This window comes from Pelobates fuscus, chromosome 7 (assembly GCF_036172605.1).
Source record: "Pelobates fuscus isolate aPelFus1 chromosome 7, aPelFus1.pri, whole genome shotgun sequence".
Lineage (NCBI taxonomy): Eukaryota > Metazoa > Chordata > Amphibia > Anura > Pelobatidae > Pelobates > Pelobates fuscus.
Window position 1 is genome coordinate 73,929,325 of NC_086323.1, and position 24,046 is coordinate 73,953,370.

Consider the following 24,046-nt stretch of genomic DNA (forward strand, 5'->3'; position numbering starts at 1 on the left):
ATGGTAAGCGGACGCAGCTGTGTGCACTTAACAAGTCCTCCTACCTTCAACTTCTCACCTGTTTTCTCTAACGGTCAAACTTACAAATCTTATCAGCAAACAAAGGGATAAAAAGTTTTTTTTAGAATGCAAAGGACATTCTTCTGTAGCAGAAGGTACCCATTTAACCATACCGATTCTGTAGAGTTAACTGTATGCTTCAATAACGAAATCTGCAGAGGATATTTTAAAAGGATGCAATGCTATTAAGGATATTTTATAAGGATGAGCTATAAAAGGGAACCTAGTGGAGTTCCAAATACCTATTTACTTTGCATAATGCCTACCTCATCCACTTGTGGTTCTTGAGCTTGAGGCATGTTGGGAGTTGGGGTGTCACAGTCTGGCATGTAATGTTCACAGTAGTCATAGGCAGCTTTGGGGTCATCACTTATTAGTAGCTGCTGGATGTCACCCTGAAAAGATATTCAAAACTTAGTTAGAATTGGAGTATTCAATTAGAACAATATGTATCAGGCAGTTAAATCCCAGTCTGTCTTTCAGGGAATTGAATGAAAAACCATGTACCCTTGAATGTATTGTACTATTGTGCAACGTAACAAGTATTTATATTAAGAATGTTATATTTAAAAAAAAAAAAAAAAATATATATATATATATATATATATATATATATATATATATATATACATTTACAGACAAAGAGGGATGACTTAATAAAACAGAATACCCTCATCCCCTGTTACACAACAAAAAGCACCTGGTCTGCACCAGATTGAATGACTGGTTGGTTGATTGATTGACCGATTGATTGATTTAATGATTATATGCACCTTTATACCTTTCTACAATAGTAATATATAATAATAATAATAATAATCACCTCTGTTCCCAAAGGAACTTTTAAAATAACAATTTAAAATATATATATCTATATATTAGTATAGCTGGGCTCAATGTTACTCATTTCATTGACTTTTGAAGAATTAAAGGCTGAGGAGATCCTGCCAGGAATAAAACCTGCAGCTCTGAGGTTTGAACAGTCACTTCAGTTGGTGCATTAACAAGTTTAGTTGCCAGACAACATCAAATCTGCCACAAATCCCTGAACATGTCCACCTTAAAGGGACACTATAGTAATCAAAATAATGTTAGCTTTATGAAGCAGTTTTGGTGTATAGATCATGCACCAGCAGTCTCTCTACTGAGTTCTCTGCCATTTAAGAGTTAAATCACTTTGTTTATACAGCCCTAGTCAGCGACAACATTAAAACCTCTGAATGGTGATGTGAATTTCATTGATTATTTTGTTACAATGGCACCTGTCAAAGGGTGGGACATATTAGGCAGCACATGAACAGTCAGTTCTTGCATTTCATGTTTTGGAAGCAGGAAAAATGGGCAAGCGAAAAGATGAGTGACTAACAAGGGCCAAATAGTAATGGCAAGACGACTGGATCAGAGCATCTCCAAAACAGCAAGTATTGTGGTCTGTTCCCAGTATGCAATGATTAATACCTACTAAAAGTGATACAAGGAAGGACAACCGGTTAACCGGTGTTAGTGTCATGGGTACCCAAGGCTCATTTATGCACACGGAGAGCATAGGCTAGCTGTCTGGTCCAATCACACAGAATTGCTACTTAATTCTGGCCATGATATAAAGGTGTCAGAGCACACAGCCCATTTCAGTTTGCTGTGTATGGGGTCACAGACAGGTCAGTGTGCCCATGATGACAACTGTCCAGTGCCAAAAGCACCTTCCATGTGAACATGAGTATCAGAACTGGACTATGTGTGTTGTTTATCTGGGGAAGAGATGATAGCAGTATGCACTATGGGAAGAAGGCAGGCCAGCAGAGGCAGTGCTATGCTCTGGGCAATGTTCTGTTGGGAAACCTTGAGTCGTGGCATTCATGTGGATGTTTAATATACCACCGCAGACTACGTACATACCTTCATGGCAATGGAGTTCCCTGACGGAAATGTCGTCTTTCAGCAGGATAATGCATCCTTCCACACTGCAAAAATTGTTCAGGAATGGTTTGAGGAACATAAAAAAAGTGTTCATGGTGTTGCCTTGGCTGGGAGGGAGGCAAGTGGGACACATGGAGGGCTGGGAGGGGGCTATAGGGACATATGGAAGGCTAAGTGGGGCTATAGGGACCTATGGAGGGGCTAAGGGAGATAATAAGGCACATGGAGATATGGGGGGGAGGTAATGAGACACATGGAGGTCTATGGGGAATGGATTAAGACACATAGAGGGCCGGGAGGATGGATTAAAAAACATGGAGGAATGGGGGCCTAATGAGACAAATGTAAGCTAATAAGACACATGGAGGGGCTGAAGGAGCTAATTAGACTCATGGAGGTATGGGATGGATTGACAAACATGGAGGGATGAAGGGCTAATGATACACATGTAAGCAGGGGTGTTTTTACCCTAAGGCAAACAAGGCATTTGCCTTGGGCGGCACTTTCTGGGGGGCGGCAAAAAAAAACACCCCCCCCCATCGCCCTGGCAAATGCCTTGCTAGCCTCTTGTCCTGGGGGGCCCAGGAACTGGCCAGGCTGGCAGCGGCAGAGCTTTCCGGGCAGGCAGCGAGGGAGCACTAACCCTCCTGTTCAGCTCCCACGTGCGCCGCATAGTGATGCCGGAGCTGGAATGTCGTCATTCCGGCTCCGGCATCACTATGCGGCGCATGTGGGAGCTGAACAGGAGGATTAGTGCTCCCTCGCTGTCTGCAGTCACCGGCCAGCAGCCCAGTAGCCCCACTGGACCCCAGGGAAAGTGTTAATTCACCCAAGCATTCCCAAAGGTAGGGAGGCTGGGGGGTTGAATTAAAAAAATTTAAGTGTGTTAATGTGTGTGTGTCTATTAGTGAGTGTGTGTGTGTGTGTCTGTTAGTGAGTGTGTGTGTGTGTCTGTTAGTGTTTGTGTGTGTGTTTCTGTTAGTGAGTGTGTGTGTCTGTTAGTTAGTGAGTGTGTGTGTGTCTGTTAGTGTGTGTGTGTGTGTCTGTTAGTGAGTGTCTGTTAGGGAGTGTGTTACTATGTGTGTGTCTGTTAGTGTGTATGCATGTCTGTTAGTGAGAGTGTATGCATGTCTGTTAGTGAATGCGTGTGTCTGCTAGTGACTGTATGTGTTTGTTAGCGAGTGTGTATTTAGAAGGCGGGGCGGGGGGGGGGAGAGTGCCTATGTTTTGTCATGTCTAGGGTAACACAAAACCAGGATACACCACTGCATGTAAGGCTGAAGGGGGTGGAATGAGACAAATGGAGGGGCAGCCTGGGAAAGATACTAACAGAGGACTAGGAGAGGGGAGAAAGAGACAACGAGGCTGGGGTTTAGAGACACATGAAAGGGGTTTGGGGAAGACACAAACAAAAATGCATCTTTACTTGTGTCTCCTGCTCTCCCTGTAATTTAGAGTCGACCGGTGAGAGAAAGACTTTGTATTAAAGGGAAACTGTAGTCACCAGAGCTATTACAGTTTAATGTAGTGTTTCTGGTGTCTATAGCATGTCCCTGTAGGCTGAGCACTGTAAATGCTACCTTTTCAGAGAAAAGGCAGTGTTTACATTGCTGCCTAGGAGCATTTCTAGTGAGAGTAACTCAGATAACCACTAGAGCTGTTTCCTAGTCCACAGTGTGCAGCACCTATGTTGAGCATCTCCACACTCTGCATGGAGGCGCATGGAGACGCTGAACGCTCACAATAGAGATGCATTGATGCAAAGCATCTCTTTGAGGAGATGCTGATTGGTGCGGTGAAGCACAACGTTTTGCCACACATGCCCAAAAGCCTCCCAATGTTTTCCTATGGGAATTGAATTGGCGTTGACTGAGATCATCCAGTTGTCAGCCAAGGTGAAGAGCACACTCTTGTTACTTCAAAATAAGCAAGATAATATCATTTTTTTGTACTGCTGTGCAATAACATACATTCACAATTTCAGTCCAATTATGAAACTTTCCTTAATATGTCAAGGTAGTTGTACTGAAACATTGATAATATGCAAAGGCACGTCTGCTTACAACAAATCCGCTCTTTTGTTTATGTTGAAGCCCTATGAGTGCTTTCTTTTACATTTGAGTGATAGTTTCTAGTTTTAACGTTTTTTTTCCCGCTTTCATATTTGCACACTATGCTGGCGTGATACATTATGGGGCTGGTATGGAATTTTCAAAATTTTCATTCCCAGTCTGGCCCTTGATGTGCTGGAACAACAAATCGGATCCATGGAGGCCACACCTTTGGGGCTTAAATGGTCTGTTGCTAATGGATTGTGCTAGATACCACATGACACATTCAGAGGTCTTGTACAGTACATGCATCGACGCATCAGAGCTGTTTTGGCAGCATGAAGAGGACCTACATGATATTAGGCAGGTGGCTTTAATATTGTGGTTGATCAGTGTGTGATAATAGTACACGTCTCTCATTATACTAAATGAGTAACAACGCAATATTTTTAGGAAAATAGTTTACAAATGGAAAAATAAATAAGCAAGCATGTTTAAAAAGTGTAATAAATCATTATATGTATGCGATGCTGAGCTGACGTTAATATACCAACCACAGGGTAGAGGAATATATATATATATATATATATATTTTATTTTTTATTTTTTTTATTTTATTTTTTTCAAAATATAATGAGATACAGCATCACATAGAACCAGCGCAAAGAACATTCTCACATATTATATATTACCTTATCACAGAGAGACTACAATCTACAGCAGGCTCATGCCACTGACAAAAGCATAGAAAACCTGTAACAGGACAATATCTATAAGCCAGAGCTTAAAGCATGTACTTCAAGTTAATGCATGTATACTGCACAAAGTATCTGTGACAGATCAATAACTGCATCACACAGTTGCCTAACACTAAGTCAGTCCTCACATCACACAGCACAGATACTCTACACTAGGTCAGTACCCACATCACACAGCTCACATACATTACACTAGGTCAGTCCCCACATCACACAACACATATACCCTACACTAGGTCACGTACCAACATCAACAGCACAGATGCCCTTCACTAGGTCATGTACCCACATCACACAGCACAAATACCCTACACTAGGTCATGTACTAACATCACACAGCTCAGATACACTACACTAGGTCAGTACCAACATCACACAGCACAGATACCCTACACTAGGTCAGTACCAACATCACACAGCACAGATACCCTACACTAGGTCAGTACCAACATCACACAGCACAGATGCCCTTCACTAGGTCATGTACTAACATCACACAGCTCAGACACACTACACTAGGTCATGTACCCACATCACACAGCACAGATAACCTATGGAAGTCAATCTCATGCCACACAGCAAGGAAGATGTGCCACAGGTCCATAACTAAATATACAGCAAGGTAAACATTACCTGAACCAGGTCAATAATAAACAGAGCAGAACACAAGTAATGTACAAAGGATCATCAGCCATATCACAAGATACACAGCATCTACATTAAATCAATACAAATATTACTCAGTACCTAGCTTCTACAGAAAATCAATAGTCATATCAGATTGCACAGAGCACATACATCAGGTCCATATCATGCATCCCACAGCCCTTAAACAGGTGAAATCATACATAAATCATACATAAATCAGTGCATGGAGTTTTCCACATCTGAATGATTTATATTGCCTTCACCATGTAAGACAGAATATCCCATGAGGATCTCTACAGTACCACAGGAGAAAGATGGATGTGGCTTCCTGTCACGAATGGTCATAAAGACCTGACATGGAACATACGTAGAAGCTATACAATGTATGAGACATACATATTGACAAATTAGGTTGTGAAGAGTCAGAAAGAGGTTCTATGAAGCAATAGGAAGATATATGAATAAGAAGAATATAAATAAGAAGACTACAGTAAGAGTTTGAAGAAAGATATATGAAGAACGGTAGAATGCATTTGTTCAATAGAAGGGATTATAGAGATAAAGCTGTACAATTACCACACTCTTAAACATTTGTTATATAATCTGTCACATTCTAAGCAGCATAAATAATTCCAGATTATAATCCATGACAGATAAAAGGCTTTTCTCAGAAAAATGATAATACTTTTAGCAGAATCTATTTATCACTGCCATAATGTATGGTTCCCTGATATGTCAATAAAGAAATAAAAGTACGAGAATTGTGTACCGCTTCTCAGAAGACTTTGTATCTGGCATTCTCTCAACCAAGAGGAATGCCCCCTTGCTGGCTAATACAAATGTTACATGTTAAGAATAGATTGATTTGACAGCTCATAAATGTAACTCTGCAACCTGCATATAGCACGGTACAAACTATAAAAACTAAAAACTTTTTAACCAAGCTTGTCCTACTTGCTAACATTACCAAAGCATCATTATAGGGATAACTATATTTATAGAAAATGTTGCTATGTTTGTTATCTTTATTTTATCTCATTTCCTGATTAGTACATTGCTACATTTTCTTTGTAGGAAGTTTACCCTTTTATTAATCACAAATGGTTTTACCAGATTCCCAGAAGCCTCTAGTTTGAAAATGTATGTTCCCTTTTTGTCTCCTACCCAGCACCCTGATAAGGGGACTGTAAATACTAAATATAGTAATAACATTGTCTTTTATTTTAATATTACACTGATAGTTTCATAGGATCCATCCATAAAAACATCCCGAAATATCATAGTGTTTACTTACTAAACAATTTATTGTAATGAATTGAACACTTTCGGTAAAAAAAAAAGCTGTGGCTATGGCAGTTAGAGATGTTTTTTAATTCAACATTTTTTGCCTACGTTTTGCAACGTAATATAGTAAATTTATCATATCCTCACATAATATGTAACACTAGCAACAGCAAACAAGTAAAAACAATGTAACACAAATTAATACCATGGTGTATAGTAGGGGATTCAGTCTCAGCAATATGGTTTTACCTTTATTTATCTGCTAGACATATGTTACTATAGTAATTCACAAACGCAGGCTTGATAAAGGCCTCTGTGTAGGCCGAAACTTTGTACTTTTTTTTTTCCTTTTTTCCTTTTTGCAGCAATCCTGAGTGCCTGGACCTAATTTATTTTATAGACATGTGTTACTAGTCAGGATAATTATTATTATAGTTACACAATGGGCAGCATCCTATAGACTTGAAGTTTTGTTTTGACACAGACTGCAATACATCTGAATTTGGGCTGATCTGGTGATTGTAGGAATTCCCAAACTTTGAGCTGAAATGTAGCCAAATCACAAACCGAACGAATCACTCAATGGATGAGAATGTTTATTTAGATTTGTGTTTCAAAATTCCACCCATGGCTCCAAAAAAAGAGATTATTGATGGCTAGAGTACCGCTATGAAATGTTCATTTTATTCACACATAGAGTGAGAAATTACCAATACAAGAACAAAAAAGGAGGAGCAGAAAAAAATTAAATACATTTGAATATTATATATTTAATATATCTATAATAAATAAATATATTTACTCCTCCTCTTTCCTAATATTTCATCTGTTCATAATCTTGATTCACAGTACTCGATTCCAGCAACTCTAGTTGCTAAATGTCTGGGAGCCCTCAGATCTTATCAAGTCAAGGATAGAGTAAGTTATTTGTTAAGGATACCCTACACCTCGCATTAGTAACACACAGACCATACAAAGAGAAGCACCAGATTACTCAACAGGATGGCATTAAGCCTTTCATTTATCCAAACATCTTACAAACAGGAAGGCCAAAATTTACTGGCTCAGGATGACCTGGAGGTCTCAAACTATGTAGTCCTGGTGTCCGATGATACTGTCACCATCATAAAGTTCCTAATGGCAAATTTTTGTATCAGCTCCAAATTTGCAAGTTTTGACAAATTCTAACCATGCTAAAACTTGCCAATGACAGATTACACCCCTAAAACGCCCAAATCCTAAAGTGTCACTAGGTCTTCCATTGTAGGACTTGCTCCACTAGTTGGATATCACTTAACTCTCCTAACAGCAGCTGGCAAAGCGTGAAGAAAGATAACTCAATTGAGAATATAAATGAGATTGAATTAACTACATCTGTTTTCACAAACTACTGACCACCGTGCAAGTTTTATCAATATCATTGCCCCAGAACAAATGACCAAGTAAAATTATTAATCACTGACCAATCCAGGATAACAATTAATTTGTATATGATTTTATTATATGATTAGTAAACTTAGTATATGTAACTAAAATACTTTAGTCCAGTTCTAATCTATCATTATCTAAATGGTCTACATGGTCACTAAGTCACTTAAAATGATCCAGCTTAGTCCTGTTCTCAGTCAAAACTATAGTCTTGTCATATACAACAATTTCAATCCTTTTTGGCCATTTGAAATCTTTCAAAGATTTGAGACAGTCATTTTGTCAGGTTTGTAAAATTGTCTCCCTGACGCTTAGTTTTGCCATTTAACTTATGGTCAATAAAATAGTGTTATCTTGCTATCCCAATTTTATAACAGTCTTCTATGGGCCCTTGTTAACCATATTAAGTTCTCGTGGTCATCTCGTTAAGAATCTTCCATGTTGTTTGGATATAAAAACCCAGAACTTAGTTGGACAGAAAATAAATATCTGTTTAGGGAGGTGTAGAATTAGATTGTGAGAGCAGGATTTTGAAAGAAGGATTCTAAGTAATTTACCATGATACTTCAGTAAAAAAAACTGATACTTCTCTAAACATATGACTGTCATCATAACATTATTGGCAAAATAAAGAGTCATCTGGTATATATAAGTCATTACTGTTACAGGTACATTTTGGTCTGCTGGGAATTACCTCTTTAAATTAAACACGAGTAGAGGTTTTTTTTTCTCTCTCTTATTTCTGCCCTGTTGCACTGAGTGGATTAAACCTCATCAGGAAGGAATGTTACAGGACAGAAATACAGGAAAAATACTCGTCGGAGACCTGTAAATTTCATCTCTGGGAAACTCATTATGTCTCCCTGCACTCTGCAGCCCAAAATCTGAGCGCCCCTCTGTGCCAAAACTGAGACGTTCAACTAAATACGCTAGACAGGATCAGATTAACACCAACACTGCCAGGAAATTCAATGAGAAAAAAAAAATAACCTTTACATTATCTGAAACCGTAAACCTCCACTAGAAAAAACAAAATGATGGGAATAATTGCAATTGTTTCACCGTCTATGTAAAAAAAAAAATGGAAAGTGGTATGGCATTTAAATTTCAGATGATAAATCTTCATTATATCCAGTTATACCTTAAACTCCATTGCAGGAGATGTCGCATGACAAATGACAAAGATGATTAACATTTGAAGCAAACATGTTGGTGAAATATATATTGCGCATTCACCAGTTCTTATGGCTTATTGGGCATCAATGGAAATGTAGTTTAGTTATTTCCAGTATCCCAGATGTAAGATACTGAAAACAACTATCATTGTTCTAGAGGGATCAGATACAGGGATGCACTAAATTACAATACAGCTCCCCCTTACAATTCCTCTGGGCAAGGTGTCATAGCATAACATTTACTCTACCACAACATTTTAAGGAACCTTGGGGAAGAGTCTCTCACTATGCTGAACGTTATCCTTTTGAGTAAGATCTCTCATTATAGCATTCCTGCTGAATTTTATTAATGACACGGAGGCTCCTATTATGCTATCTCTTTCTTACTTTATTCCTCAGCAGCAAAGAAAAATATAACTGAAAGAGAAAAAATATGTAGAATATGAAATATATAACAGATACAACCATATCTGCCTAGTAACAGGGCAGCCAATCAGTCTCTAGGAACAGTCCATAAATCTCCATCTTTGTATTTCCACTTCCTCTTTCTTTGCTGCTGTCCTCAGACCAGCTAAGTATAAATTTTCTCTCTGTGTATTTGTGCTCATTATTGTTTGCCAGGGTTATTTACCCTGTTTTTAGCTGATGATTATTACTTGTTTTCATTCCGTTTTGGTTCTATGTATATTTTGTGTTTATTTCTATACATTTTTGATTCTTTTTGTTGGTTTGTCTTCCCTGCGTTATGCCACCGGTTTCCCTGTCTGTGCTACACTTTTACTTATCACAGACAGGGTCCGCGGCTCGCAGGGAAAGATTCTCTGTGGAGCTCTATTGCTCCCTGGTTCCCCTCCCTTCCCCTCGCGGCCGCGTGTGCGGCCGCGTTATCTGCCGGCCCGATCAGTGTCTCCTCGCACCCGCTGGTGCGAGGGAGTTTCCCGACCGCGTGTGCTCCACGCGCTCCCCGGCCATTGGCGGGGCAAGGGCTCTGGGGTACCCGCGACGCGTCCTAGCCGCGGCGGCCATTTTTCTGTTCCTGCTCGCACGTGGCTGGGACTGCTTGGCGGGTCGGCTCCCTCCTACCTCTCCCTTTCGAATTTTTATCCCCTGTGTCAGGTATTTGCTTGTGGGTTACTCAACCCCTCTTTTCTGTAGTGTAATGGCTTCCCCCCTTTTCCCTTGTTACCATTTAATTGTGGAATCTGTACCTGCCCTGTAGGTATTCATATTTAAAGGTACAGAGCTGAATTTTGGTGATAGTTTTTTATCCTCCCTGCACATTATGCAGGCTAGAGGTGAGGGGTCTGGTAGCCCCAGCTACCCTATTATGGATCCCTCTCAGACCCCTGTCACTGGGGAGATGGGCCTTACTCCCTCTCAGGAGTTCCAGGCCCTCATTGATTCCACCATGCAGAGGGCTCTGGCCTCGGCCATGGGGTCCATGTCTTCGTCCCTGTCTCATACAATTCAACAGGCGTTGACACAGCCCCTGGCCCTGTCTGGTTACTCGTCCCCATGCCTGCGCTGCAGCCTCAGGCGAGTTGCAAGGCGCACGCAAAGACTAAGCATGTCTCTCCAGATGTGACACAGGTGTTACCTGCCCTGACTGACGTGCCTATGGCCGTCCAAGATGGCGCGCTACCGCGCAAAAGAGCCGCTGGTCGGGCAAAATCGGCCAGGAAATGGAAACGGGCGCGTGCCCGTGATGGTGATGGATCGGATAGCGATCAGACTGGAGAGACAGACTCGGATGCCCCTGATTACGCCTCATATGAGGAAAGGGGCTCCGGCGATGAGGCGGAGTATGACGCTTCGGTGCTTCCTCCGAGTGAGGGGCAGGACATTTGTGATCCTCAGGGTTACCCCCTGTTCGATCCTGATGACCTTCGCCATCCTCGTTCGGCGGAATGGGACCCGCCCGCGCACATTGCCAGTTATTTGGCATTACACATGCGAACCCCTCTTTCCAAAGAGGGGCACAGTAAGTTGGGGGCCGAGTGCCCGAGGCCTTCGGTGCCTGATGCGGCGTGCAAGACGCCAGAGGTTGACCCTCAGATTTCCCAGTTCCTGGCGAAAACGGGTTGGAAACCCAAGAAGGGTCTGGAGTTTTCGCTCCATAATTGCCAGGACAAGATCCTGGACACCCTGGGGCCCGCTGCAAAGCTTTATGAGCTTTTAGAGGCGGCTAAGGCTGGAACAAAACCCCTTGACTTCGATGAAGCAATCGGGTGGGTCCAGAGGTTGATTTGCCTTCTCGGCAACGTGAACAATGCCATGTCAGCTGAATGCCGCAAGGCAATTTTGCTCAATATTGAGCCCAAGTTGGTGAACCTTGCGGTGAAGGAACCGGGTGCTTCGGCCAAGGGAATGCTCTTTGGAGAGTCTTTTGTTAAAGATTTGGGCTCCTTTTGTACGCACCTTCACCGCCCTAGATAAGGCCCAGTCAAACCCCCCAGGCCTACCAAGAATATGAGCCCGCGCCCTTCTTTCCCTCACGCGGGAGACCGTGGCAGAATCGAGGTGGTCGTGGACAACCCTCATACAGATGTCCTTACGGTGAGTACCCCAGATGGTATGGTTTTCCGGGCAAGCGTGGGGGGCAGGCTAGCGCTATTTCTCGATATGTGGGACATGATCACCACAGATGTATGGTTTCTGAATATGGTCAGGGTTTTTTCCGCCTAGATTTGTTGTCTCCCCCTGTCCAGACTTATGTCCCACAGGAATTAAAGCTGCCGGAAGAGTAGTCCGGGCTAATTACCGCGGAGATCGCGGAACTTTCTGCCAAACGAGCTATCCAGGAAATTCCGTACGGTCACCCGGTTTTCCTAAGCAATTGGTCTCTTGTCGCCAAGAAAGGCGGAGGTGTCCGACCGGTGATCAGCCTGAAACACCTCAACAATTTCCTCCGTTACCATCACTTCAATATGGAGGGTGCTCACTGTCTCAATGATGCCTACTTGACCATTCCCATGGCGGAAGAGCACTGGGACTTTTTGCACTTTACCTGGCAAGGACGTCGATGGCGGTTTACATGTCTGCCGTTCGGTCTATCTTCGGCTCCATGGTGTTTCACGAAGGTGATGAAGCCCGTGGTGACGTCCCTCAGAGCTCGAGGGGCCCGCATGATTATCTACCTGGACGACATACTGATTATGTCTTCGTCCCCCGAGCAACTTACCAGACACCTGGAATGGACGGTGAGTCTCCTGGAAGGCCTGGGCTTCCTCGTATATTGGGAGAAGTCCATTGTGACCCCGGTGCAGAGGATAGAATTCCTGGGCTTCGAGGTCGATTCGGTCGCCCAGTTTCTGTTTCCTTCCGGAGGCCAAACTAAAGTCGATGAAGAAGGAGATACGACGTGCACTAAGAGCCACCTCTCATTCCGTCCGACAACTGCAAGGGTGATCGGCCTATTGACCTCATCGATTCAGGCGATTTTCCAGGTCCATTGCACTATCGGGCCCTACAATGTCTGAAGGGATCCCATCTTCGATCGGGCGGTTCGTACGAGAGTGTATTGACCCTGGGCAGGGATTCCAAAGACGTACTGCAGTGGTGGTTGGACCATATGGAGGCCTGGAACGGCCGGGCCATCTTCGGTTCCGCTCCGGACATGATAATAGAATCGGACGCAAGCCTACATGGTTGGGGCGCTCGCTGTGGCAGTGCCTCCACAGGTGGCAGATGGTCCGAAGTTGAGGCAACGTTGCCCATAAATTGCCTGGAACTGCTGGCTGGATCGTTCGCCATTCGGAGTCTATCTCCGACTCAGGGGGATTGCTGCGTGCTCCTACGCATGGACAACGTGTCCGCAGCCAGATACATAAACCACCTGGGTGGAACAAAATCGAAACAGCTAACGAACTTAGCAAAGGACTTCTGGCAGTTTTGCCTCCACAACGCTGTGTCGGTTACGGCTGAACACATTCCGGGACTGGACAACGAATGGGCGGATTGGTATTCGCGTTACCTGAAAGATTCAGGAGATTGGCATTTGCTATCCTCGACGGATAGATCGACTATGGGGCCCCTGGATTTGTTCGCGTCCAGACTGAATTCCCAACTACCCCAGTACTTCCGTTGGAGGCCGGACCCAGCGGCCACGGCGGTGGATACGTTTCCACCATTCAACCTGGTATCTCGGACGTTAGCGTACTTGACCGGACAGGTTGTACGTTGGTGGTGGTAGTTCCCCTCTGGCAATCTCAACCGTGGTTTCCCCGTCTCCTGGAGATGGACATGGATTTCCCACGGATGATCGAAATGAGGCCGGATGTGCTTCTGGATCCGGATGGGAACTCGCACGACTTGGTGGATCAGAACTTGCTCCAACTCACGGCTTGGCTGATCTCAGGGGACCTTGGTGTGTTACGGACGTTTCGCACACTACTGCTCGACTCTTGGAGAGTGCCTGGGCACCAAGTACCGGAACAGCTTATAAGTCCGCGTGGCGCATGTAGTCTGGCTGGGGCTTGGGAAGATTGCTGGATCCACTTTCTGCCCCTCTGAAGGTGAAGGAGATGCTGTTTCCTGACAGAACGTTTTGAATCTGGCTTGGCCTATCGAACCATTAATGTGTATAGTTCGGCCATTTCGGCCGGACATCGGGGGATCAATGGATCTCTCGATTGGACAACATCCAGTTGTGTGCCGCTTGTTGAAGGGTATCTGTTTCGCTTGTCCTCCGAGATCCAGATACTCATCGTTTTGGGATATTAACGTAGTTCTTGGTTTCTTGGAATCATGGCCCTGTATGAAGCATTGACGCTCAAGCAGTTGTCATGGAAGCTGGTTATGCTTCTATGTCTCCTTTCATGCAAGAAGGTATCGGACGTCAGGACTCTGGACTGGAACGCGATCTCATTCACCCCCGAGGGTGTGTCGTTTAATATCTCGAGGAGGACTATGTCGGCTTCATAGTCGGTGGACTACCCTAGATGTTCCTTCAGACCTGCTTTGTGTCCTGTGACTTGTCTCCAGGTTCATTTGGATCGCACTCGACAGTTGAGGTCAACGGACTTGCCTCCACTGTTTATTTCCTTTAAGGCACCGTTTCTACCAGTCTCCTCGACTACGTTAGCTCACTCGGTTAAGAGTCTCCTTTCCGCGGCAGGAATTGATACTTCGATCTTTTCGGCTCATTCGGTTAGGGGTGCCATGGCATCGAAGGCTTCTACGATAGGATGTCGCCTGGAAGACATCTTGAAAGCGGCGGATTGGTCTAAGGAGTCTACTTTCCGCAATGTTATTTCCGCCCGATTGAACATGTTTCTTCGTTGGTGGTGGCTCAGCTTTAAACTAGCATAATAGGAGCCTCCGTGTCATTAATAAAATTCCCAGATTTTACTAATAACATGACGTAAAGTCATGATTTTATTAATGACACGGAGGCGAGTATTATTCCCACCCACCCGCCCATGGATCTGGGGTAAGTTTATGTTTATGGTTCAATCGGGGTGATCTTCTCACTCATGGTAAGTGCACTTGGTTTACTTGTTTTGAATGCATATTCTTGTCGGTTGTGACATATATCCTTATTAATCTAACTAGGATACTCGTTATGTACAGGTATTATGTATACGATATGTTACACTCAGGTCTTAAGTTTGGAGTTTACCACATATTTCTTTGTTTTTACAGCTTGATTTCGTTATGTGGAAGTTACCAGTTTGAAAGTTAATCGTTACTAATATGGATGTTTTCGGTTTGGGTCTTCGGTTCAGAAGGCAAAGAAGAGGAAGTGGAAATACAAAGATGGAGATTTATGGACTGTTCCTAGAGACTGATTGGCTGCCCTGTTACTAGGCAGATATGGTTGTATCTGTTATATATTTCATATTCTACATATTTTTTCTCTTTCAGTTATATTTTTCTTTGCTGCTGAGGAATAAAGTAAGAAAGAGATAGCATAATACTCGCCTCCGTGTCATTAATAAAATCATGACTTTACGTCATGTTATTAGTAAAATCTGGGAATTTTTGAGCATGCCCTCTGAGTATACCATCAGTTGCATTTGACACATTTGATGGTCTATTATTATCATTTGTGTTCTGAAGTTTTCTAGAGCACAGTTTCCTGTTATGTCTACAAATATTGAGCTCTATGGCAAAGGATTCCAATTATGCTGTTATTGTATAAGCTCCAATCACCATGAAACAAAATATGCTTCTTCGGAAGTGTTTAGCAATATAACACTAGATTTCGCATTTACTGACCATTCTTTTTAAAGATCTTTACGCTCAAATGAGCATATTTCATGCTGTGAGCAAGTTATCTCACAAAGGAACTAAACGTTAAAGTAGTAATGTAAAAAAACTCAGATTTTTTAGAACCCTATTTATCATCCTAACTGTGGGTGTCTGCCAGGCATATATGTGAATACAAAAACAATTTGGCTCATGACCATTTTTAAAAAGCTTGTCGAATTAATTATTCAGGACACAGCTTTTAGTTTTCCACAAACTAAGTCACATGTGATTTTAAAGGAGACTTAGCTTAAGTTCAACTCAGGAAAAATAATGTTGCATCGGTGCTAACAGAACATTTCTCTTTAGTGTATTTTCTTGCCGAAGCTGCCAACGCAGTCGACAATGGTTCTTTAGTCACTAAAAGCAAACAACCCCATGAGTTTAACTCTTGAGTTACCATGAGGTAAGCTGAAGAATGTTTTAATTAACAGACAATCTGATAATTTTCAGTTTTGTTTCTTAAAAAATCCTCTTAATGTTATGATGACATAATGGGTTACAGTGACCATAATAACTTAAATGCAATACAGTTGCAATAAAGTTGCTATGGTGCAAGGTGTGGTCCATTAATGTGTTAATACAGGGAACATCATGAAATTAATTTCCTGTAGAATCCAGGTAGTGAGATAACCCTATTTTTTCGATAGGGCCGAGGGGGAGGACAGTAGGTCGCCCTCTTATCCTTATTTAGGGCCCCCACCCACCGCTCAGGGGTGGGGGCCAGGAGGGAGGACAGTGGGTCCCCCCATATCCTTATTTAGGGCCCCCACCTGCCGCTCAGGAGTGGGGACCGGGGGGGAGGACAGTAGATCCCCCCTTATCCTTATTTAGGGCCCCCACCCGCCACTCAGGGGTTGGGGCCGGGGGGGAGGACAGTAGCCCCCCCCCCACCCGCCGCATAGGGGTGGGGGCCTGGGGGAGGAGAGTAGGTCCCCCCTTATTCTTATTTAGAGCCCCCACCCGCCGCGCAGGGGTGGGGGCCGGGGGGGAGGACACAGGCTGCTCACTGTTTAGTAGACATGCCCCTACTTGCGTCATAGCGAGTAGGGGCATTCGGGACATTTTAATCTCCCTTATGCTATTATGGGGGGTCATATTGACCCCCATAGAGTAGGGGGCTTAGGAAGTGGTGGGGAGCACTGTTCTCTGATGCTTCTATCTTTACATATTACAAGGGTCGCCGATAGCTCCCTCCTTGTAATAAACTGAACGAACAAATGAACACTGATATTCAGTGTTTGTTTGTTCGTCTGAATTTTCCATTCATTCATTCGTCTTTCTGATGAATGAATGAAAAGATGAAATTCCCGTTCGCATGCCCAAGTGCAGATGACGTGTCCCACAAGGACTTCATCTACCCACACAAAGATGGCGGCACCCTGAATATAGATCGTGGCAGAAAATAAAGTTTAAAAATAGGTAATATGGGGGGCTTAGGGGCATTTAGGGGTGACTAAGGGGTCTGTTAGATGTAGTGGAGTCAGGAGGGGGGTTAAAAAAAAAAACGTGATTCGGCATGACAGTGCCGCTTTAAATTGCCGAACTCGAACCTGAACTGTTACTGAAATGTCCGGGTTCTGGTTCGGGGTCAAAAAATTGTAATGTTCGGTACGAACCCGAACTTTACAGTTCGGGTTCGCTCTACTTATAAGTCATTATTTGTTGCCAAACAGACACTTAAAAAATGCATAAAACATTCAATTTAAACACCTTTTTTCAGTGTAATGACCAGCCAGTGGCGTACATACCGGGGTCGCAGGGGTCGCGGCTGCGACCGGGCCCGGCCCACCAGGGGGCCCGGCCGCCCTGCGACCCGGTATGTATGTCACTGGGCCAGCCTCTTCTCCTGGGGGGCCCAGGAGCCGGCCACCTCCGGGCCCCCCGAGGCTGGCCCTGCTGTCATCCGGCTGGCCGGTACTGCGGGCGCGCGAGGGAGCACTGTCTCCTGGGTGCTTCCTCTTCAGCTCCCTCGCGCACCGCACTGATACCGGAGCCGGAAGATGACGTCATCTTCCGGCTCCGGCATCAGTACGCGGCGCGCGAGGGAGCTGAAGAGGAAGCACTCAGGAGACAGTGCTCCCTCGCGCGCCCGCCAGCCTGCCTGCCCACCGGGTGACCGGCCCCCCAGGAGCCCAGCAGCACCACTGGACCCCAGGGAATCCCCTCAGCTCTCCCACAGGTAAGGAGGCTGGGGGGATTTAAAAAAAAAAGTGTTTGTGAGTGTTAGTGAGTGTGTGTTAGAGTGTGAGTGTATGTTAGTGTGTGTTTGTGAGTGTATGTTAGTGTTAGTGAGTGTGTGTTAGAGTGTGAGTGTGTGTTTGTGAGTGTGAGTGTATGTTAGTGTTAGTGAGTATGTGTTAGAGTGTGAGTGTGTGTTAGAGTGTGTTAGTGTTAGTGAGTGTGTGTTAGGGTGTGAGTGTGTGTTTGTGAGTGTGAGTGTATGTTAGTGTTAGTGAGTGTGTGAGTGTGTGTGTGTTTGTGAGTGTGAGTGTATGTTAGTGAGTGTGTGTTTGTGAGTGTGAGTGTATGTTAGTGAGTGTGTGTTTGTGAGTGTATGTTAGTGTTAGTGAGTGTATGTTAGTGTGTGTTTGTGAGTGTTAGTGTGTGAGTGTATGTTAGTGTGTGAGTGTGTGTTAGAGTGTGAGTGTGTGTTAGTGAGTGTGTTAGTGTGTGTGAGTGTATGTTAGTGTGTGAGTGTGAGTGTTTGTGAGCGTGTGTGTGTTAGTCTTAGAGTGTGTGTGTGAGTGTATGTTAGTGTGTGTGTGTGTGTGTTAGAGTGTGTGTTAGTGTGTGTGTCTGTTACTGAGTATGTTTGTGTGCATCTGTTAGTGAGTGTGTATGTATGTCTGTCACTGAGTGTGTGTCTGTCAGTAAATGTGTGCGTCTGTTCATGAGAGTCTGTGTGTGTGTGTCTTAAGCACTTACCTTTCTCCAGCGCCGGACTCCCTTGGCGCTGGGAATCTCTCCGCCTCTCAGCTCCGAATACGCATGCGTGGCAAGAGCCACGCGCGCATTCAAACCGCCCATAGGAAAGCATTATTCAATGCTTTCCTATGGACGTTCAGCGTCTTCTCACTGTGATTTTCACAGTGAGAATCGCAGAAAATCCTCTAGCGGCTGTCAATGAGACAGCCACTAGAGGCTGGATTAACCCTCAGTGAAACATAGCCGTTTCTCTGAAACGGCTATGTTTTCAGCTGCAGGGTTAAAACTAGAGACCTGGCACCCAGACCACTTCATTGAGCTGATGTGATCTGGGTGTCTGTAGTGGTCCTTAAAGTGTATGTGTTTATGCATGCACTGGCGTACATACTGCGGTCACACAGGTTGCAGCCCTGCGACCCGGTGCCCGCCGCCATGTGTTGCGGCCCCTGCCCGCGCAGCGTAAGCGCGCGCGCGGGGGGGCCCACGGATCAGTTTTCGCACCGGGGCCCCATGGGTTGTGTGTACGCCACTGTGACCAGCATGTCCTCTAAGGTGAAATGTCCAGGGAATGAACAATAAAGATGGCTAGTAAAGATACAGACAAACCAGGTTGCTACATGAATTTGTCTCAATGCAAGCTGCATGGTGTAGTTACTTTCTTAATAGTTTCAGACATGGGCTGTTTACCTTAAAGGGATTACTGATGGTAGTCACTGGTAATTATCTGGGATAACAGAAGACCCAGTCACTTAAACTGTAAAATTCATCTGCGTACTGTCAAATCTGCTTTCACTGTCATAAAACAATAGTGGTTATTGTTCTGAAAAGCAGGAGCACAAACTATGGATTTATCATTTCAATCTGTCTTTGAAGAATGATTGTTAGGCTGTTTGAACAACAAATTGCTGAAGCCGTCTATGTAAAATGAGTCCCATCTGGAAACTCAGTTAAATTCCAAAGCTTCGCCACAATCAGCCATTTCCGAGGGAGGCCTCATAAATCACCCTTATAAACACCCAACTGGAGGGAGTTGGATGCCGGATTGTGGCCATGTTATAAAGTAGCACAACACAGATGTCTGTTAAATGTCCATTAAATGTATTATCACACAGCAGAAGCTGTAACCACTTTAATGAATTTAATTATTTTGGAAAAACTTCTAATACTTTAAAAGGAGCACATCTCATGAAGAAAATATTTTATGTAATATGTCAAATTCACTGGTTTCTGTAAAATGTATGGCTGCATTATCCGTTTATCATCACTGAAATAACTCATAATTGATCTAAACTTGTACCGCACAGAGGTTTATCTACTAAACAGTGATATGCAAACAACTAATTGTATGGGCTGTAACCATTACATCTCATTGAATCTGTTATAGTGCCTGAAGACCCCTATCACTGTTCCTTCATTATTTGTTAAAATATTTCCATGCAGTTTAACAGTAAATGAGGCTCCCTGGCCAACTCCAGTTCATACTAATTCATACCAGCAATGGACACTGCTTCCTCATTAGCCCAAGCAGTACATAGGGGATGGGGAGTCTGTTTTACAATTAAAACATTAAAAACAATTTAACACTGACTGGACGGATGGTGCAAGGAGACTCTGGACACTACAGCCACTTCAATGTAGCAGTTACAGTGGCCCTTAAATCTGGAGCAAAATATCCGAGTTGGAAAAATGTTTTCCTCTTATCTGCTGAGGTCTTAATTTGGCAAAGCGCTCTGCACAATATATATATCAATCCATCAATCAACTAACCAGCAATCAATCTGTAGAGATTTCGAAAAAGGAGTGCTTTGTTTCTCACCTCAAACACCTCCTCATCTAGAATGCGAGTTCCAAATACAGTAATGCCAGTGGCATCTAGAATAGGTTTGTCACTTCTGGGTAGGGGTTTTGTGGTCTTCTTCTTGCAGTCCACGATCATTGTGACCGTCTTCTTTTCCACGCTGATCGCAATCCGGTGCCACCTGATCACAGAACAAAAATATTATCAGGAACCTTGGGTCAACTAAATTTTTTTTTTCTAGAACAGAGAATACTAAAGTTGGAATAACATGACATATAGAAAATATCAGCAAATAAATAAATAACATTCCTTACTTTTTCTATTATAAAAAATATAACTTTTTGATTTCATTATAATAATGATGGTGCTTTTGTTGCAGCAGTAATTTTACAATCAGTATAATGATAATGTATGTGTTTATTCCTTGATATATCGTTAAAACGTACACATTTTGGCTAATTACTGGTTTCTACTGTAAAACAAATGGATTTTATTTTTGAGGCCCAAATCAAGAGATAACCCTCATGAAATTATTTTTTTTTAACACAGCTTAAACGGTATACGTTGATGTATACTTTTGTCCTAGTAAAATAAACTAATTCTTCTTATTTTGTGAATGTAGCCAGTGGTAGAGTCATCAGGAAAAAAAATAGCAAAACATCAGAACGGAATAACATTTATAGAAAGATGGATTATTTTGGCTCATTACTGAAAAAGTTAAAAAAAAAAAAAGTCTTAAGCATATAAAGGTGGAGTAACTGTTATTTACACAATTAAAATGTGTATTCACACAAACTTTTACTCTTCACATTTTGGCAGGATAGTCCCTCTTTTAGTGTCCTATCTCGCCATCCCAATTTTTTTCTCTGGTGTCCTGCATTCGGAGACACCAGGGGCCTGCCCCCATGCTAAAGATCCAGATGCCTGTGTAGGTCAGACCCCACATGAAGAATACCATATAAAATGGCATCACCCTCAAAAAAAGTTACATTTTTTTTTTTAATTTTAAAATACATTGACTGGAAATGACAGGGTGGGGCATCTTTATCAGGAGCCAGGATTGGTAGCTTTACTACGAGTATCATGTGTTATGACTTCATCTGAAGCCTATCAACTGTTCCCAAGCAACACAGAAATGCTTGCGTCGGGAAGTGGGCACTAGAACCATGCAGCTTTTCAGCATTACATTCTGCATGGTCTTCTGTGCTGTGGGCCAGCAATAGAGGCTGTCCATCAATCGGTGTTCATGATGCCTGGCTGACACATCCTTCAATGAGCAGATCTGCCCACTTTTTGTAAGGGCCCATTCCTAATGGGCCTCTCCAATGATGCAAGTTGCAATCTCATCCCATTCTCAAACCTCTTGTTAGGATGTATGTGGTTTTATGTTGGTAGGTAGTTTTATGTTTTTGAAATAAGGAGGTAGTAGGTTGTAATAAAACCAAAATCCTTTATTCAATATAAATATTTGTTAAAAAGTAATATCCATAATGCGTTTCACCGTGTAGGTTTGATCCATTTGAGAGAGCCTACACGGTGAAACGCGTTATGGATATTACTTTTTAACAAAAATTTATATTGAATAAAGGATTTTGGTTTTATTGCAACCTACTACCTCCTTATTTCAAAAACAGATTTTTTTTTTCCTGGCATTTTATCTATTTTTATCCAAAGACTGTTACTATTTCTACTCTCAAGAACATCCTAGGTGGGGATCATACCACTAACGGTGTCGCCATAGAGCAGTGAGTCTGCTCTACGCTTGTGAGTAATATTCTGCTTATTTTAATATACTTATATTGTATTACTGAGAGCACTATTTGAGGCTATTTCTTCTTCTCCGAGTACCTAGATAACCATCTGCTGTGAAAGACTACGACCATCATATCCCATAAGTGGGGATTATACCACTGTATGCAATATATACTAGAGCTGGTCATAGCTCTTTTTCATGTGAGTGCAATATTTTTACTTCTTATGTGTTGTCAGTCAATCCCAGACATATTGCACTATCAGGCTGCTCTGTCTTTTCTCTTTCCACATACGGAGATTGAAGAGACCCAGGCCTTCCACATCCCCCAAGCACAAAGAACCCAGAAGCCACAGCTGCATTTATTTTAATAAATTATATGTAAATATATCTTGCACTACTGTGACAAGATCTTAAGTACTTTTTCCTGTGGCGCAACCTTAGGTGACAGTCTATGTCCCGGGGATTAGCCCAATTTGCTTTCTTTTATTCACCATCCTTATGTGAAGAATGAAGGGGGGAACCCAGACTGTATGACTGTTAACCTGCCTAGGACACTATCCAATGCTAATCCTTCTCTAAGTGGAATCAGCTTCACTGAGTGAATCACCTAGCACATAACACTGATTCATAGAGGTATGAAATCCATAGAAGGTTTGCATTACTAGATTTGTTTTTTTCCCATGATTCATTGCTTCACCTATAACATGGAATACGTTAAATTAACATGGAATAAGTTTTATGCTTCTATTCTAAGCATTCGTCTACTGGAGGTGTTTTCTTTGGGTATTTACTTGGGGTTTCAAATACAGTTTTCACTTTCTCTATAAGTATTTATCATGCCTATTGTTTCCTTAAACCATAGTGTTCCAGCTGAATCCAACCTTCTTCATAATCCCCCTTTTTTTTTTTTTTTAAACATTTAATTTTGGATGCCTCGGTCAAGTCCAAAACCACATTATTCACACCCTCTATAACTTACAATTAATTGCACCACCATCTGGGGTCACTGGGATCATTACACCATTGTATCATTTCATACAACCCATGCAATGATGTTACAGCAACTCATTACATCATTACATAGTATCACTCTATTATCCATTGTGCAATGAGCCCTGACCACAAACAAAATGTGGCCATCTCTCTTAGCCTTTCAGAAATCAATGTCCATGTACTGAAATCTGTCTCTCTTCAAACAACTCTATTACAAATGTTTTGTAATGAACACACACACACAGACAAACACACATACGCTAAAGTGAAAGAATGGAACTAAAATGTGCTCCCATTTTTCAGGTCCCCTGCCTCCGCGTCGCTCGCAGCGGCCTTGCTTACCCCGTAATGGGGGGGTCCCTAACCGCATCTGGTCCCTGTCTGCGGTGTGCAGCTGTCCCCGCCACTGTGTTTATGAGGCTGCAGGCTGCAAAGCAGCATCCTTATATGTGTGCCAGATCGGATCATGTGACCCGGCACACAGTGATGACCTCAGAGACCGCAAGGGAGGGAAGAAACACCTCCCAAATGTTGTGGTTAACAATTATTGGAGGTTAGCCAATCAAACACACCCTATGTGTATATATGCTAACCTCCCCTTTGCCTCAGTGACATGTTGTGGTCTTTGTTTAGCCCAATAGCGTGTTATGCTCTGTCTGATTTGGTTACCGAACTTTGGCTTGTCTTATGTTTACTCTGTTGTCTCTGCTCCCTAACCTCAGCTTGTCTCTTCGTATTCTGTCTCTCTATTTCCCTTTTGACCTTGGCTTGCTTTGGCTATTTTTTTGCATAGCCCAGCCATCCTAAGGACCGGTATTGCAATTCTGTCTGTGTGTTAGGTTCCCTACCAATCGTGACACCTTCATTTTTTTTTTTTAAAGGAACCCTATAGTGTAAGGAATACAAATGTGTATTCCTAACGCTATAGCCTTCTAGTTACCCTTTAGCTGACCTCTCCCCCACCTTGTAAGGTAAGTAGTTACCTTTTCTCCCAGGCCACACTA

The 24,046-nt window shown here is 43.0% G+C and overlaps 1 protein-coding gene across 6 annotated transcripts in view; it reads right to left on the reverse strand.

Annotated features, from left to right (window-relative positions):
• COL11A1 (collagen type XI alpha 1 chain) overlaps positions 1–24,046 on the reverse strand; it is a 188,536-nt gene that overhangs the window by 127,712 nt on the left and 36,778 nt on the right. For all 6 annotated transcript variants that reach the window (XM_063426068.1, XM_063426069.1, XM_063426067.1 and 3 more), the window contains exons 4-5: positions 20,315–20,477; positions 327–455 (exon numbers count right to left, since the gene is read on the reverse strand). In XM_063426068.1, the coding sequence (XP_063282138.1) occupies positions 327–455; positions 20,315–20,477 (292 nt within the window). The remainder of the gene's footprint in view (positions 1–326; positions 456–20,314; positions 20,478–24,046) is intronic.